The sequence below is a fragment of the Theropithecus gelada genome, chromosome 3 (genome assembly GCF_003255815.1).
Source record: "Theropithecus gelada isolate Dixy chromosome 3, Tgel_1.0, whole genome shotgun sequence".
NCBI lineage: Eukaryota > Metazoa > Chordata > Mammalia > Primates > Cercopithecidae > Theropithecus > Theropithecus gelada.
The window spans coordinates 127,143,202-127,161,251 of NC_037670.1; the positions used below are offsets into that span (position 1 = coordinate 127,143,202).

At 39.0% G+C, this 18,050-nt stretch overlaps 2 protein-coding genes across 5 annotated transcripts in view; one reads left to right on the forward strand and one right to left on the reverse strand.

Annotated features, from left to right (window-relative positions):
• CCDC146 (coiled-coil domain containing 146) overlaps positions 1 to 5,364 on the reverse strand; it is a 176,483-nt gene extending 171,119 nt beyond the window's left edge. The window contains exon 1 of the mRNA XM_025378737.1: positions 5,237 to 5,364. The gene's annotated coding sequence lies outside the window, so the exon portion shown is untranslated. The remainder of the gene's footprint in view (positions 1 to 5,236) is intronic.
• Positions 5,365 to 5,588: 224 nt separating this feature from the next.
• FAM185A (family with sequence similarity 185 member A) overlaps positions 5,589 to 18,050 on the forward strand; it is a 106,860-nt gene continuing 94,398 nt past the window's right edge. For 2 of the 4 annotated variants that reach the window (XM_025378216.1, XM_025378217.1), the window contains exons 1-3: positions 5,602 to 6,294; positions 8,335 to 8,444; positions 15,369 to 15,461. In XM_025378216.1, the coding sequence (XP_025234001.1) occupies positions 5,844 to 6,294; positions 8,335 to 8,444; positions 15,369 to 15,461 (654 nt within the window). In that variant the 5' untranslated portion in view covers positions 5,602 to 5,843. Of the gene's footprint in view, positions 6,295 to 8,334; positions 8,445 to 15,368; positions 15,462 to 18,050 lie in introns of all 4 variants that reach the window. The other 2 variants (XR_003118473.1, XM_025378218.1) reach the window with 2 other exon arrangements.

The window sequence follows — 18,050 nt, forward strand, 5'->3', positions numbered from 1 at the left end:
ATAATATAGTCATTGGGATGAAAAATTCAATGCAGATATTAAACAATGGATTAGCAAAGACTGGGAAAGAATTAATGAATTGGAACATAGATTTGAGGAAATCATCCAGAATGAAACACAAAAAGATGAAGAGGCATAAATCTTGTAAACACAGTTAAGAGATATGGATGACAGAATGAGAAATTAAAATATATGTCTAAATGAGAGCTCCAAAAGTAAAAAATAGAAAGAGCAAGGAAAGTCTGAAGATCTATAAATTGGAGACTTTAGACAAAGAAAGCATATTGACTTCTGAGCAGGATAAATAAAGCTAAACCATATTAACAGTTTTCTAACAATCTTCCATAAAATAAAAGAGGCAACACTTGCCCTTCTAATTTTACCCTAATATCAAAACCAGAAAAAGACATGAAAGAATACTTTGGACCAATATCCTTCATGAAAATAATACGTAAAAATCCTCACAAATTTAGCAAGTTGAATCTAGCAATTTATAGAAAAGATAATGATGGCAGTGGCTGGTGCCGTCACGCTGGCTGCAGCAGGGAGGCAAGGCTGGGACTGCAGACCCAGGCCTCCCACTCCACGGAGCAGCCAGGAGCCCCACCCTCCTGGGCGGGGCTACAGCCGCCCAAACCGCAGCTGTAGATCGGAGCATCCCTGTGCTCTTGACGCAGGGCTGGGAGCAGGCAAGATCTGCCCTCTTGGGTGCAGCTGCAGCCGCCCGACCAGCAGCTGCAGACCTGGGCCTCCCACTACACGGAGTAGGCAGGAGCTGGGGAGTCCCGCCCCTTCCGAGTTGGCGTGCAGGAGCTCCCTGGGTGCAGCCACCACTGCCCTCTCACCCACAGGACCCAGGCATCTCTGTAGCCTGCACCCTCTGGGGCCTGGGAAGGCCCCCCAATCCCTGCAGGCTTGGGGTGTCTGCTCCTGCTGCCTGACCTCTCTCCTTTCCTGGAGCTGGCTCAGATCTTGGAGTGAGGTTGGGGTTGAGCCCTGGGGCCATGAATGGCAGCAGGAGGCAGGCAGATTCTTGGGCGGAAGGGGGCAGGTCCCCAGAAAGGCCCTACCTTCAGTCCAGGGAGGGCCTGAAGGCTGGGGGCCAGCTGCCCATCCTGCAGACCAGTGTGGAGACTCATGGGGCCTCTTCCAGCAGCCCATGGCTACCCACGGACCAATCAGCATGCACTTCCTCTCCTCTGAGGTCCATAAAAGCCCTAGGCTCAGCCAGAGCAGGGCAGAAGCTGGCCAGAGGATGAAGAGGGTGTAGGCATTATGTAAGGACCAGCTGCAGAAAGGAGCTACCCTCTCTGCTGAGAGCTTCAGAGACAACCTGCGGGCAGAGAGGAGCCACCTTCTCCAGGGCCTGCTCTCCACTGAGAGCTGCAAACAAGGGGACAACCGTAGCAGAGAGGGGCTACCCTCTCCAGGGCCTCCTCTCTAATGAGAACTGAACACTGGACAGATGATCTTCCTACAGAGAGGAGCTACCCACTGTGGGTCTCCTCTGAGCTCTTGTAACACTTAATAAAGCTCATCTTCGTCTTGTTCACCCTTCACTTGTCTGTGTACCTTATTCTTCCTGGATGCAGAACAAGAATTTGGGCAAAGGTGCTGTGGTCACAAAGGTTTCTGGCCAGAAAATTGACATCCCAAAGCTCCCTGACAATAACATGATCAAATGTAGTTTATTGAGGGAATGAAACACTTGAAGAACAATCACTGTAATACACCACATCAATAAATTAGAAGAAAAACCATATGCTCATCTTCACAGATATAGAAAAAGCATTTGACAAAATGCAGCACTCACTCATGATAAAAAGTCTAAGCAAATTAGAAATTAAACTTTCTTAACTTGCTAAAGGGCATCTTTTAAAAATCTACAGCTAACTTCCTAATTGTTGAAATACCCAATGTTTTCCCTCATAAATAGGAAATAAATCAAGGATTTCTGCTTTTGCCACTCCAACTCAATATTGTAGTGGCAGTCTTAGCCAGTGCAATAACACTAGAACAGAAAAGCCATACAGATTAGAAAGGAAGAAATAAAACTGTGTCTATTTGCAGTTTCACATAGAGATTTCAAATAGAATTAGTACCTATATATATTCATTAAATACTTCTCAATGTTGATAGTTATTAGTTAAGATTGTTGAGTTTATTAATATTTCACAAGAATAATAGAAGTCATAAGATATATTTTTAAAATAGTTTATAAATCAGAAAGTTAACAAATTCTTATGGCTTTTCTCTGAATTCTTTGTTTTGGTTACCTTTTCTTCTGAAAACTCTCTCATGACCTCTGCTGTCCATTTTTTGAACATAAATCATTTAATAAAATATTAATTGACATTTACATCTAGATGGTAAGAAATCCTCTGCCCATCTGATTATTTGAGCCAGTTTTAGGCAACAATATATGCGAAGAAATGCTTTAAAATTGTTTTCTTATATAAATGTAATATATTTTCACTATTGATAACACACAAAAAATTGCAGTAACCACTCATCATATCACTGCTTAAAGATAACCACTGTTATCAAGTAGTATATATCCCTCTGGAATTGTTTCTGTAAAGTATAATTCTATGTTAAATTTATTATTATTATTATACAATTGGGATTATACTGTACATGCAATTTTGTATCTATTCTTGTCACTTTATATATAGAATATTTCCCATATCAAGATATAATGTTTAAATTGTTGCATAATATATCAGATATATAATAATTCATGTAATACTCTCTTATTTGGGAGCATTTAACTTTTTTTTTTTGAGACAGTTTCACCCTTGCTGCCCAGGTTGGAGTGCAGTGGTGTGATTGTGGCTCACTGCAACCTCCACCTCCTGCGTTCAAGCAATTCTCCTGTCTCAGCCTCCTGAGTAACTGGGATTACAGGCACCCGTCACCATGCCCAGCAAATTTTTTTAATTTTTAGTAGAGACAGAGTTTCACCATGTTGGCCAGGCTGGTCTTGAACTCCTGACCTCAGGTGATCCACCCGTCTCAGCCTCCCAAAGTGCTGAAATTACAGGTATGAGCCACTGCACCTGGCCAGGGAGCATTTAAATTGATGCAATTATTTTCTCTTACAAGTAACCCTATAAAATGTAGTTTCTTGAGTATCCCTAATTTTATGCTTACATCCCCAAAAGTACAATTTCTGAGTCATGGAAAAAGTTTTTCATGCTTATTGCTGAATTGAACTCTAAAAATTTTGTACTAACTTAACACTCCTACCAGAAGTATATGTTCATGACCACAGAAATGACTTTTTAAAACTAAGATGTGAAAATATCTTAGAAACAAACTCTAAATAAGGAGAAAAAAGTTGTATATAATTTTCTACTTATGAGGTGAATAATTTCATTTTTTCTTCAAAGGTGTCAGGAAAATAGAAGGACATTTTGGTAGAGTGATAAAAGGGCCAGATCTTCTAATTGCTTAATCTTAATGTTTCTGAATCTGTTTCCTCATCTATAGTGTGAGGAGAATAATTTCCCACTTAATTAGCGAGGACGCAGTGAGATGATGCATGTGAACATGGTTTGACAACTATGTCATATAGATGGAAGATACAACTTTTATTAATCACTGTTGATATGTGGACAGATTTGATACTCATTATACTGTTTTTAAATGTCCATAACTTTAAATATTTTATATCAGTCTTAATAATAATTTTCTCCATTTTCAACCTCATGTGATCAGAAAAGTCAATTTTCAATCAATTCTATTTGTTTTTTTGAAAAAGTAAAATAATGATTATGCTACATAGAAAATTATAGTTCAGTTGCCAATTCCATTAACTTAGTTTGTCTCAGAAAAGGAAAAATTACCATATAAACAGAATTATCTATTAAGAATTAACATTTAATCTAAAAATGTCTAGTGCCTCTACAGAAAATTTGAGTACATTCTCAACTTCCTTAAACCAGTGCCTTTTTCAAATTTCTTTTCAAAGTTACACCTGTCAGTTTTCACTAAAAAATAGTTTGAAGATTATTTTGAATAATTATAACCAATGAAACACAAAGGCAAGAATAGAACTATTGCAGTAGGCCCTTGCTGAACCTGAGCTAGCACCTATAATGAGTCAGTCCTCACTGAAGGAGGAATGAGGAGGGAAGAAGGACTAGAAAGACAGAAAAGAGGCAATGATAACTTAAGAAAACACTGAATTTTTAAAAAGATAGTGGCTGGCAGAGTACCTGAGACTTGTACCCAGGAGGGCTTTAGCCCAGTCTGTCTATCACGATTGCCCCAGGAATTCTAGTCATTGTACTTGGGTAAGAGCTTCAATTTTCTAACGCACTTGCATTTTATGAAATGTTAGTGTTTGCAGGTGTCTTGGCTAAATAATTTAGGGAATAAATTTTAGGAGGAAGTAGCGGCACAGAGGGGGAGAGAGAAACCAGGCAGGAAAGAAGAAAATAAGCCTTTCTGTTCCCATTACTTTACTTCCCATAGAATTATACAAGGTAAACACACACACACACACACACACACACACACACACACACACACACACCCCTACACCTTGTAGGGTCATTGAGAACCATCTTTCTTCATTTTAAAACTAAAGAAACAGGTCTAGGTGACACAGATGAAGCAGTGGCAGAGCCAGGAAAATAATCTGACCCTTGTCCCTGTTCTTTCCACCGCACCATGGTAACTCCCTTTTTTGTGTCTTTTTTTTGTTTTGTTTTTAAACACTCTAAAACTGAGGATCATTTATAGTCAAAGAGATCAATGCTATTCTCAAAACAAGTTCTGATCTCTCATAATTTTCTTGGTAACTCAGAATCAATGTTAAGTACGTTGAAATAAAAATGCAGTACTTTACACGGTAATTTTGTAGACTGTGCACCACGTTCCCATCCATTTTCTTACTTGATCCTTACAAAAACCCTTTGAGGCAAGGCAAGGCAAGTATTATTATCTTCATTTTTAAAGTGAGCAAATTAAAACCCAAAGAGTAAGGTCACTTAGGGTCAGGAAGGAGCCAGTACTCCATTCCTATATTTGAAATATAGGAGGGAATACACTTCCAAAGAGGCAATTCCCTCAAAAAGCACCAAGAGTAAAGGCTCTTTACTCTCTTGCCAAGGCATTCTCTATCCCCTGGAGACGCCTGCACTAGGTTAGTGAAGCATGAGTCTTGACACCCACAGAGGTTACTCCTAGTTTGCACCTAGTTGTCATCTTAAAAAGCGCAGTTTCTTACCCCTTCCCTTGGTCCTGATCCTTATTTTAGGCTCTTTGGGATTTGGCCTCCTGGGTCTCACTTCGAAGCTCCACCCTCGCCAAACAAGAAGTCGCGTCCTTGGTATCCAAGGTGACCGCGCAGCTTTACCCACGTTGCCCCTTTCGTGCTTTCCATTGGCCAGTTGGACTCCTATGTACCGCCCCTCCAATAGCCAATGGTCTTGAGGCAAAGGGCGCCCGCCTTTCCCAGGGAGTCTAACACGTGCCCTTTTACCCGGGCTCCCCTGCGCATTGCCTCCTGGGATATGTGGTTTCTAAGATGCCAGAGCTCTGCGATGTTCCACCCCTTTACAACTACCTATCCCGTCCGCCTTAGCGAAAGGGGCGGGCGTAGGCTACGAGTCCGGGTCAGAGTTTAGAGCTTTCAAATTGCAACGTGCCTCTGGGGCTTGCGTGGCTGATGTTTAAATCGCCTAGTCAAGCGAACCGGCTCCCTCTTGCTTCAGCAAACCCTGACAGACGTCTCCTATTTGACTTGAGGCAGCATAGTGGCCAAGTCGATTGGCCGTGGCAAGTGACCCTCCCTGTAGCTGAAGTGTTCTAAGGACTGGAGAGAGGGGTGCGCCATGCTTGCCCCCTGCTCAGGTTGGGAGCTTGGCTGCCTCCGTCTCTGTCTCCGTCAGGTCCGATTGTGGGCTGGCACTGGGCGCTGGGCTTCCTGGGCTTGCCAAGCCAGGCCGTACGGCTCAGGTCGGGGCAAGCGCTGGCCCGGATCGGAGGCTGAGGTCCCTCCGCCTGGCCCGGCGCGCCGGACTCTGAAGGAGTGGACGCTGCAGGTGAGCCCGTTCGGTCGGCTGCGGGCGCGGCTCCCGTGCCACCTGGCCGTGAGGCCCTTGGACCCCCTCACCTACCCGGATGGCGACCGCGTGCTGGTCGCGGTGTGTGGCGTGGAGGGCAGCGCGCGGGGCCTGGACGGCCTGCAGGTGAAGTACGACGAGGCTCTGGAGGAGATGGCCATTTTGTCTGACACTATCGACCCCCAGGCGTTCGTGGAGGTGAACGCGCCCCTGAAATTTGGCAAGTGAAATGAAGTGAAAACGGGTTTGGGTCCCAGGGCACGCACAGTGAACTTACTAAATTTGGTCGACTTGCACTTTTAATTGGTCCTGGCTTTCTAAACCTAATTTACAGTTGGCACCTTCGGAAATGCACCTTTTCCTCTGTTCTATTCTTGAGTATCCGAGTAGTATTTAAAAATTAGGTTGCCTAACTAAAAATTTGTTATAGAAATTTTATACATCGAATGGAAACATGATTTGGTATAATCCAGGTCAAATTATATTTCTGGAGCCGCTTGTGTTCTCCTTTATCCCGTTGTCATTAGCGAACTGGCTTATTTTTCAAGGTTGAAGTTTCTTGACAATTCATTCAATGGTATGGCAGTCCATCTACATTTCCCCTTACTCACAGCCTGGGGGTGTGTCCCAAAACAGCCCTGTCAATAGGATGTTCCGTTTATCACCTGGTTTGAGTATTTGGTTTGAGACAGGCGCCCAGCTTCTCACTGTTATGTTTCCATTCTTTTTGGCCTAAGTTTTCCATGAGTAGCAAGCTTTGAAGAAAAACACATAGTAAGCCTGCCTAGGAAACTTCAATAATAATGCCTGCAAAATAACCTTTCCTAGGTTTTTGGGTTCTGCGTTATTTCCTAAATGGCAAGCCACTGTGTACACACACTTTTCTAGGAAGGGCTCCCCAGACTGTCATTCTTCCTGCAACTGAAGGAAGATATTGATGATGATGATAATAATAATAGCATTTAGCATTTTTAAGATCATCTTTTATAATGCTTACAGTTGCACCAAATAGCAGATGCTGTAGTCCTCCCTTATCCACCGTTTGGCTTTCTCAGTTTGTTACCTGCCTCAACTGTTGTAGGAAAATATTAAGATATTTTGGCAGATCACAGTAATATAACTTATTACAGTATATTGTTATAATTGCTCTATTATTGTTGTTCATCTCTTACTATGCCTAGTTTATAAATTAAACTTGGTCATTGATATGTATATAGGAAAAAACATAGAATATATAGGATTTGGTACTATCTGTGGTTTCAGGAATCCAGTGGGGCGGGGGTGGGTCTTGTCTACTTTAAGCGAAATCATCAATATTTATGTTAATTCCAAATTAAATATCAGTGTTTTTAATTTTTAAAATTTGTATACAGAGATGCCTGCAGTTACATCTTAAATAGACAGCCAAGGATGGCATCTGTGATGCCTAATTTTCCAAACTTTCTTCATATACCACTGCCATTTGTCCACAATCTTGTGGGGGTTTGTTTTTGAGACTGCATCTCACTCACTCTTTCACGCAGGCTGGAGTACAGGGGCACAATCATGGCCCACTGCAGTCTCGACTTCACGGTTTTAAGTGACCTTCTCACCTCCGCCTCCTGAGTAGCTGGGACTACGGTGTATGCTACCATGCCCAGCTAATATTTTTATTTTTTGGTAGAAATGGAGTTTTGCCACATTGCCCAGGCTGGTCTTGAACTCCTGGGCTTCAGGTAATCTTCCTTCCTTGGCCTCCCAAAGTGCTAGTATTACAGGCATGAACCACTGCTCATGGCCTGATCTTGTAGTTTTAATAGTATATATTAGGTTTTTCAAAGTTGTTCCCATTTTTAAAAAATTACTTCAAATACCTTGTGATATAGCTGCATGATAATATTTTCATTTTCTAGGTATGAAAGGTTAGACATAGGATTTGAAAACCTAAGTCATGATCATATATACTGGGGAAGAGGCTTCTACAGTCTTTCACAGGAGTACTTACCAGAATTGCAGTCTCCTTTACTTCCCATCTATCTTAGTTCTCTTTAGATGATTTAGGCCAGTAGAAATAACTTCTCTGTTTCTAAAAACTGGCAGAAAGGCTATTGTATTTGGTCCCGTTGCCATGATAGAAGACCCCTTACCTTTAGAGTATGCCCTTTCCAGGATTCGGCAATATTATGGACATAACTGAGGAGTTGGATTTCTGGGGGTACTAAAATGCTTTGGAGCTTATAAATTGCAGTACTAACGTGCTTTCTTCTTTTTTTACTTCTAGGTTTAGATATCAAGTCATCAGGGTCTGGCTGTGTAAAAGTTCAAAGTATTGAGTGTGATAATTGCAAAATTGAAACAGAGCATGGGACTAGCGTCTTGCAGTCTGTTAAGGTATAGCATTTTTCTAATTTTATTTCACTGTTATTTTTTTAAAACCCTTAAGCTATGAATCGTACTATCAAACTCAAGAGATTCTTCTATTTTTCAGAACATTGTCATTTATTCATCTCTCAGAAAGTCCTTGGCAAACATTTTGTCTTGAAATCAGTTCTAGTAAAGTACAGAGGTTATAGCAGTTTTGAGGTGTTGCCTCAAATTTCTTTTTCATTTAATTTCAAAGTGTACAGTGATACTAATAGTATTTTCCTAGTATTCTGAAATCTTACTAAAGAAATTTTAGTTTCCATGAATGATTTTCTTCTATTTTATTAAAGAGTAAGGCAGAATCTTTATGCACTGTAAATGTGCTTAAATATTAGATTACTTTAATCACATTTTTAATGTACTAGGTAGCTCATTACTTAAGGATTAAGTAGTTATTTGTGCAAAGTAACATATGATTCATCTTGTTTTGTAATTAACTTTTTTTTTTTTTTGAGACGGAGTCTTACTCCATTGCCAGGCTGGAGTGCAGTGGTGCAATCTTGGCTCACTGCAACCTCTGACTCCCTGGTACAAGCAATTCTCCTGCCTCAGCCTCCTGAGTAGCTGGGATTACAGGCATGCGCCACCATACTCAGTTAAGTTTTGTATATTTAGTAGAGATGGAGTTTCACCATGTTGGCCAGGATGGTCTTGATCTCCTGACCTCGTGATCCACCCGCCTCAGCCTCTCAAAGTGCTGGGATTACAGGCATGAGCCACTGCGTCTGGCTGTAATTAATTTTTTTTATTTTTTTTTTTTTTTTGAGACAGGGTCTCACTCTGTCACCCAGGCTGGAATGCAGTGTGTGATCTTGGCTCACTGTAACCTCAACCCCCTAGGCTCAAGCGATCTTCCCACCTCAGCCTCCCAGGTAGCTGAGACCACAGGTGGGCGCCACTATGCCTGCCTAATTTTTTTTAAATGTTTTTTTGTAGAGACAGGCTCTCACTGTATTGCCCAGGCTGGTCTTGAACTCATGGACTCAAGTGATCCTCCTGCCCTGGGCTCATAAAGTGCTGGGATTACAGGTGTGAGTCACCATGCCTGACCTATATTTAATTTTTTAAAAATTAGACTGGTGTCAGTTGTAAATAGTTTGAAATACCTCTCTGATAGGTACTAGCTTATCGTTACTCTTAGTGCTTCTTGCATTTGCATAGTCAAAACTTGATACTTTTGTGAACTTTGAAAGCATGCAGTTTTGTTGAAGTCAGTCATCTTTGCTTCATAATTGCAAAATATTTTCATTTTTAGATTTCTAAACACTAGTTAGAATTAATAATTTGATGCATTTTTAATTTTTACATTTTTTTCTTTCATCCACCTTTATTTGCGTATCTGCCATCAGCATCTGTCCACATGTGAATCATTTCAAATAAATTTAGTGGCACAAATATCATAAAAGATTCACATTACCATCACAAGTCCTTTTAGCACAATGAGTTGGTTCAGATTCTTGTTGTAAAACATTGTGCAATAAGGTCTTCATGTTGAATGACTAACTGGGTGAGGATATCGTAATTCTTTTTTGTCCTTAGAAATATTTTGTTCAGTCATTGATACTTAAGTTTCAGAAAACTAATCTAGACTTGTCCTCTGAAGACTCAAGAGTTTGAGATTTCCAATTTCACGATCAAAATTAGAATCTAGTATACTGCTGTCTCTGCATTTATGTTTTGATTAATCTGATAGTTCTGAAAGATCTTTCTCTGTTGATTTTCTTCTTTTATGCCATTGTAGGCATAAAATTAGAAATGGTTTCTTAGCCTTGGCACTATAAACCTTTTCCGCCAGGTAATTCTTTGTTGTGGGGGCCTGTCCTGTGCAGTATAGGATGTTTAGCACCATCTTTGGCCTCTACCTTTTAGATGCCAGTAGCATGCTCCTCAGTTGTGACAAGGGAAAATGTCTCCAGACATTGCCAAATGTCTTCTGGAGATAAAATCATCTCCAGTTGAGAATGATTGCTTTATGCAAGTCCATCATTCTTCTGTTTTCTTATTATTTTAGTGTTTTTAAAAAACATATTTGGGAATAATTTATGAATAATGATGAAATAACTCCTAGGATGATGAATTAGCAAAAAAATAAAATAAATGAAATAAAAAATAAGAACACTATTATCCCATAATGTATTTTAGATTTATAAGAGTCCAGTGGACCGATAATGGTAATTACAGGTTAGAATGAGTTTTGTTCTATTTTTTTAAAAGTAAGTACATTTTCTATTTGTTCTTGAAAGACCTCCCAAGAAATAACAGAAATCATAAAATATCAGTTCTTACAAATAAAATAGCTCAAAACAAGAAATTCATGAAAAATTAGGCTTGTGGATACTAATGATATACCAAGGGTTAAGAGAATTATCATTGAGATCATAGGATTTAACTAACTTCAATTCACAAATGAGAACACTTTGGTAAAATATCTGGTTTAAGTTTTAAGTATCATACAATATCATTACCTTGAATTAGTGATCACCTGTTAATATGTTTCTCTTTCATTAACTTAAGGACTTGAAATATAGTTGATCTACCTAATAAAAAAAATTTTTTTTTTGAGATAGAGTCTCCCTCTGTTGCCCAGACTGGAGTGCAATGGCACGATCTCAGCTCACTGCAACCTCCGCCTCCTGGGTTCCAGTGATTATCCCAGCCACAGCCTCCCGAGTGGCTGGGATTACAGGCACCTGCCATCATGCTCGGCTAATTTTGGCCAGGCATGTTGGCCAGAGTTAGTCTTGAACTCCTGTCCTCACATGATCTGCTCACCTTGGCCTCCCAAAGTTCTAGGATTATGGGTGTGAGCCACCATGCCCGGCCCTACATAATAAAATTTTTATAGCAATAATAATAACTACTGTTAATAAGTCCTTATTATGTACCAGGAATCTTAGCTAAACCTTCATTTAATGTTTGAATTTTCTCCATTTTATGAAGGAAGAAACTAGAAGGCACCAAGAGATTGAGGAACTCACTTGCGTTCACATAGATAAAAAAATTGAGCTGGGATTTGACCTTGGGTCGTTCTGATTTCCAAGCTCATGCTCTTTCCGCCTTTCTTTATTGTCCAGGCAAAACATATGGTAAGACCACATTTGTGCAGCATCCTTAAGAATAAGATAAGTGAACTTTTTAGGCAACAGACCCTTAACTAATTGAATGTCACACATTTGTAGTTTTTAAATGCAGTGTAATTTGTTTTCTAAATAATTTCTGATTTATTTAAACATTTAACTATTTGGTTTTATGTTTTTAAAAATTTTATAATCAATTTCACATTTTTTTGGGAATTACATGAGCTTTAAATTATAACAATAGCTCTTATTATTTTTGAACCTTAGACCTCTTAGAAAATCTAATAATTATCTCCTTAAGAAAAAAATGCACATATCTATGAAGTTTTGCTTATAATTTTGTAAGTTCATGTGAGCTTGGTTAAGAGTTCTTGACTTAAAACAAGTGTGCTCCTCCTGTTGCCCAAGATGCCGAAAGGAAAGGAGGCCAAGGGGAAGAAGTTGGCTCTGGCCCCTGCTTTTGTGAAGAAGCAGGAGGCCAAGAAATCAGTGAATCCCCTGTTTGAGCAAAGGCCTAAGAATTTTGGCATTGGACAGGACATCCAGCCCAAAAGATACCTCACCTACTTTGTCCAATGGCCCCGCTATATCAGGTTACAGCGGCAGAGAGCCATCCTCTATAAGCAGATGAAAGTGCCTCCTGCGATTAACCAGTTCACCTAGGCCCTAGACGGCCAAACAGCTACTCAGCTGCTTAAGCTGGCCCACAAATACAGACCAGATACAAAGCAAGAGAAGAAGCAGAGGCTGTTGGCCAGGGCCAAGAAGAAAGTTGCGGCCAAAGGGACCTCCCCACTGAGAGACCACCTGTCTTTCGAGCAGGAGTTAACACCGTCACCACATTGGTGGATAACAAGAAAGCTCAGCTGGTGGTGATTGCGCACAACATGGATCCCATCGAGCTGATTGTTTTCCTGCCCGTCCTATGTCATACAATGGGGGCCCCTTGCTGCATTATCAAGGGGAAGGCAATACTGGGATGTCTAGTTCACAGGAAGACCTATACCATTGTTGACTTCACACAGGTTAACTCGGAAGACAAAGGAGCTTTGGCTAAGCTGGTGGAAGCTATTGGGACGAATTACAATGACAGATACAACGAGGTCCACCGTCACTGGGGCGGCAATGTCCTGGGTCCCAAGTCTGTGGCTCACATTGCCAAGCTCGAAAAGACAAAGGCTAAAGAACTTGCTACTAAACTGGGTTAAGTGTACACTGTTGAGTTTTCTGTACATAAAAGTAATTAAAAAATAAAAACAACAAGTGCTTTGGGGATAGTCTTTTCAAAGGCTTATCACATATTTGATAAGGAGTATATTAAATATAATTTGACTTCAGACTCATGTCTCTGGACATAACATAGTTAACTGTGCTATAATACAGACCTTTTTTTTTTTTTTTTTTTTTTTTTTTTTGAGATGGAGTCTCGCTCTGTCGCCCAGACTGGAGTGCAGTGGCCGGATCTCAGCTCACTGCAAGCTCCGCCTCCCGGGTTTACGCCATTCTCCTGCCTCAGCCTCCCGAGTAGCTGGGACTACAGGCGCCCGCCACCTCGCCCGGCTAGTTTTTTGTATTTTTAGTAGAGACGGGGTTTCACCGTATTAGCCAGGATGGTCTCGATCTCCTGACCTCGTGATCCACCCGTCTCGGCCTCCCAAAGTGCTGGGATTACAGGCTTGAGCCACCGCGCCCGGCCTTTTTTTTTTTTTTAAGAGACAGGGTCTTCATGTGTTGCCCAGGCCAGAGTGCAGTAGCACGATCCTAGCTCACTGAATCCTCAAACATCTGGGCTCAAGTGATCCTCCCAAATAGCTGGGAAATACAAGCATGTGCCACCATGCCTGGCTTTTTTTTTCTTATTTTTTTTTTTTTAAAAGAGAAAGGTTCTTGTTATATTGCCCACGCTGGTCTCAAACTCCTGGCCTGAAGTGATCCTCCCACTTTAGTGTCTCAAAATTCTGAGATTACAGGTATGAACCACTGCACCCCAGCCAAGATCTTTTTAAGAATGAGTAATTTTGCCCTCTTCACTAAATTTTCTGAAATTTACTCCTGGGCTATTTTACCTAAGGTTTTACTATTTTTCCTCCTAAGTAAAGCAACTAGAAGCCATATAGTTGTTTTGAGTTTTTGTCTCCCTGCTTTTTAGATATTTCTCTGCAGTTGCTGATGATAGTGGTGAGTTTCCTTTGCTATTTTTTTCCCTTTGCAGCTTCTGCTATTTACCTATTATCTCTTTATAACTGTAACAAAACTAAAGACATATATAATGATTAAGGGAAAATAAACTACTCTAACAAAAAAAAAACAGGCTAGGCCAGGTGCAGTGGCTCATGCCTGTAATCCCAGCACTTTCGGAGACCGAGGTGGGAGGATCACGAGGTCAGGAGATCGAGACCATCCTGGCCAACATGGTGAAACCCCATCTCTACTAAAAATACAAAAAATTAGCCGGACATGGTGGTAGGTGCCTGTAGTCCCAGCTATGTGGGAGGCTGAGGCAGGAGAATCGCTTGAACCCGTGAGGCGGAGCTTGCAGTGAGCTGAGATCACGCCATTGCACTCCAATCCGGGCAACAGAGCAAGACTCCGTCTCAAAACAAAAACAAAAAACAACAACAGACCAAACATCTAATGGCTCATATATAATATGAGTTTATTTCTTACTTGTGTCCAGGTGTGTGGGTGGGTCTTTTTCATTCAGTGATTCTAGGTTCCTTCCATCTTCCGGCTCTGCCATCTTTTAGAGCCTTGTTATTCTCTGGACCCACTTGGTGGAATGAGAAGAGCACAGAGAAGGCACAACTTGTTCTAAAAGCACCAACCTGGAAATGGCATATAGCATTTCCACTTACGTTCTGTTCGTAAGAACTTAACAACACATAAGAGGTAAAGGAAGCTGGAAAATGTGGTCTTGCCATGGGTCAAGCTATACTGTTTTACTTTGGAAAAAAATGGATTTTGGTGAGCCAATAGTAGTGTTTGCCATAGTTTCCATGTCCAAAACCAAGTCACTGACACACACATACTTTTGTCTTCTGTCTTGCAGAATAGGCTAACTGGCTTGTGACTGCTGTTTCGTGCTCGGAGGCACTTTTACTTAGTTTCTGGGATGTGTTGCGCTAGAAGGTTTAAGTGGGCTGTTACTCTAAGTGTATTCTGTCCTTCAGACCACTCCAGCCTTAAGCATGTTGGCTTTGGAATCGTACAGAGCTTGATTCTAATTGTTACTTTCGGTTTTGGGCTTTTTTTCTGTGTCACCCTGATAAAGTGATTTACCTTTCTGAATCTTGGTATTCTTCCTCTGTGAAATGGGGAAAATGTAATACTTCTCTCTCTGGTTTGTCATGAGGATTAAATGATAGTTCATGTGAAGTAGCTAACATGGTATCTGGTGCAGAGAAAATGCCAAGTAAGTGATAACTATTATTGTTATTAATGATGAACAGTAACAATGATTATTATTGTCATCTTCATCACTGTGGATATTTAGTTAGTTGGTCACAGTGATTTATTTAGTTAGCTGGTCACAGTGATTTTTGATTCCCAAGTCCTTCTTCAGTGAAGCTACCAGAATACCCAAGTATCTCTTGTTTTTCCCTTTGAGTCCAGGTGGCTTATTTAACCCCTTTAATAGCAGTTGACATTTTTTTCCAGTTGATGTCATTATTCGAAGCAGTGAGTTTCTCTATCATTCCTTATTCTTCTTTTGTTGCTTTGTCAGTATTAATACAGAAATGTTGAAAATATTTCACTAGTGTAAGTCAAACTTACTCTCTTTTTCACTATATGTATTTTTTAATTTCTCTTTCAGGGTCAAAAATTGCATGTTCAAACAAAAGGAGGCAAAGTGATCTGTCTGGGAACAGTTTATGGAAATATAGATATTCATGCATCAGATAAAAGTGTAAGATTGCAACTTTCTTTTTTTTTTTTTTTTTTTTACTAATTGCAACTTTGCTTCCATTTGGCTCACCAAGTGGGTAGATTCTACAAAGTTCGTAGCATAACATTCCCTTTTTAATGCATTTTAGTTCATAAGTAAATTCAAATTTGAAATTGAAGTGATTAAATAATATACAACTTAAGTTTTAGTTTGTGGTTTAATACTTTTGACAGTTACTTAGTTCCTAATCAATAAAAACTTAAATGCTTACTATTTAACTCTAGTTCTGAAAAGACTTTTATTTTTATGATCATAGATTAAAATAGATCATTAAGTAATATCACCAGTAACTGGATTGGATTTTTCTTGTGTTAGGTTTATTTGAATATTTTCTAAGACCTTTTTACTTCGCCCTTAGGCAAGTTGAGGGGTGTTTCAAAACTCAGCTTTCTTCGGTATTTTCCACAAGGTGGCACCATTAGATAGCTTTACTGCTGTCTCAGAGCTTTTTTGTTTTTAGCAGCTATTGGGATTTTAGTTGTTACAGAAAGATAGTTTGTATTTTTTAATCAACTCCTTTTGTAGCCTTTGGTCATTTAGCATAGTATTAAGAGTAAAGGTATAATTTTGGAATTATAAATTGTCATTTAAAATATGTGATTGATAATATATCTTTGAGAAAAAGTTTCCTTTTATTTTACATTAACACAATTTGCAAGAGTCTTTTTGTTTCCTATAAATTTGCTAAATTCCATAGTCAGCTTTATTTTCAGATAATTGGTGGAGAAGAGTTGTGAGCATATTGTGTATGTAGATTATTGTTGGCATAATTAAACAAGATAGATTATAACAGTAATTGTTTCTGTTGTTTTATCTTCCTTCACCTTCCTACAAATTTGCTAAATTCCATAGTCAGCTTTATTTTCAGATAATTGGTGGGGAGGAGTTATGAGCATATTTTATATGTAGATTATTATTGGCATAATTAAACAAGGTAGATTATAACAGTAATTGTTTCTGTTGTTTTATCTTCCATCACCTTTCTCTCAGACCCCGTGGGAGGTTGTTCAAACCTAAACATTTAAAAATACTCTGTAAATTAAACTAGGAAAGTGTTGAAAGACACTGTGTGGCCTTATACTGCAGCTTTTTTGAGATGGCATTTAGTTTTACTTTTTAGATTGCTGTGGTCTTGGAGGTGCAAGAGGGAAATTAGACAAGTTTACAGCCCCTTCAAACTCAGTAAATGATGGCTAATGTTATTGAAATAAGTTACTAGAATATTGTAACATTTATAATAAAATATAAGTATTAAAGAATTTAAAATCTTAATCATTTGCTACTTTGAATATCTTGGCTACTGTTTCCTCTCAGTTATTTATTTGTTCCAATGTTTATGGCTTATTGAATATTCATGTATTTTACTTGCTATTATACAGTTTTATTTCTTGATTGAGTTTTGTTATGTACTAAAGAATCAGTCTAGGTGTTTTTTTCTATTTTTATTATGTATAGTATTGATTTTTAATGTATAATTCTAAGTTTGTAGTTTTTATAAAACATAAAATACTTGTGAAATCTATTAACTTTTAATATACAACTTTCATAGAAATGTGATTTGGATATTTGAGAGACAAACATAGTGAATTGGTTAAGAGCACAGAATACATTGAGAGCCAAACCACCTGTGTTTGAATTCTGGCTCCACCATTCACTAAGCTCTATAACTGGACAAATTACTTAACCTTTGTGTGTCTCAGTTTTTTGGAAAATTGGATAATAGTAATAGAACTAACTCAAAAAATCTTCTATTAAGAGGATTAAATGAGTTAATACAGGTAACGTACTTAAAACAACATCTGGCCCATAGCTAAGTCTAATGTAATGCTTACCACGATGATGATGACAAAGGTAAAGGAATCACAGGAAAGATAACTTGACCAGTTCTAGACCTACCAGTTAGCTTCCCTGAGACTGTTTCATTATTCAGCAAACAGGATGGTGATATTTGCTTTGTCCACTTAACAAGATTGAGAATCAAATGAGCACTATAAATAATAGCATCATTATTCTACATGGCTGTTTTTAAATTGTATTAATTTTAGTGTCTAAGTTTAGTTTTATAACTTAACAAAGAACACAGAAACCCATTTTGTCTGACTATTTGGTGAATCGATGACATAGTTGTCAGTTTTCCTCTCAGTCTGGGCTACAAAGCCCCAGTACTTCCTTAAAACTTGGTTTTCATTATTTGTAAGAACTACGTATGTGTATTTATGTATATTCATAATAACTAAATGAAAAATTTTTCTTTTCATGTAGAAAAGAAAATTTATAGCAATACCTCTGTCAGGAAGGTACTGATTTTTAAATCTACTTTTTGTTCTGTCATTAAATAGGTAAATTTAAATTCCTTCCATTTAGTTTGGTGGAAAGCTACTGCCTTATTAGAGGTCAAGTGGAAAAGTTCTAGAAATAATAGAATATTCACTACATTAATGTACTAACAGAGAGAAATCATGATAAATCAATAGAATCAGATAAAGTATGTGCTAAAATTCAAAACCTATTCATGATTTAAATAGCAAAAACAATAAAACAAAGTTGAAA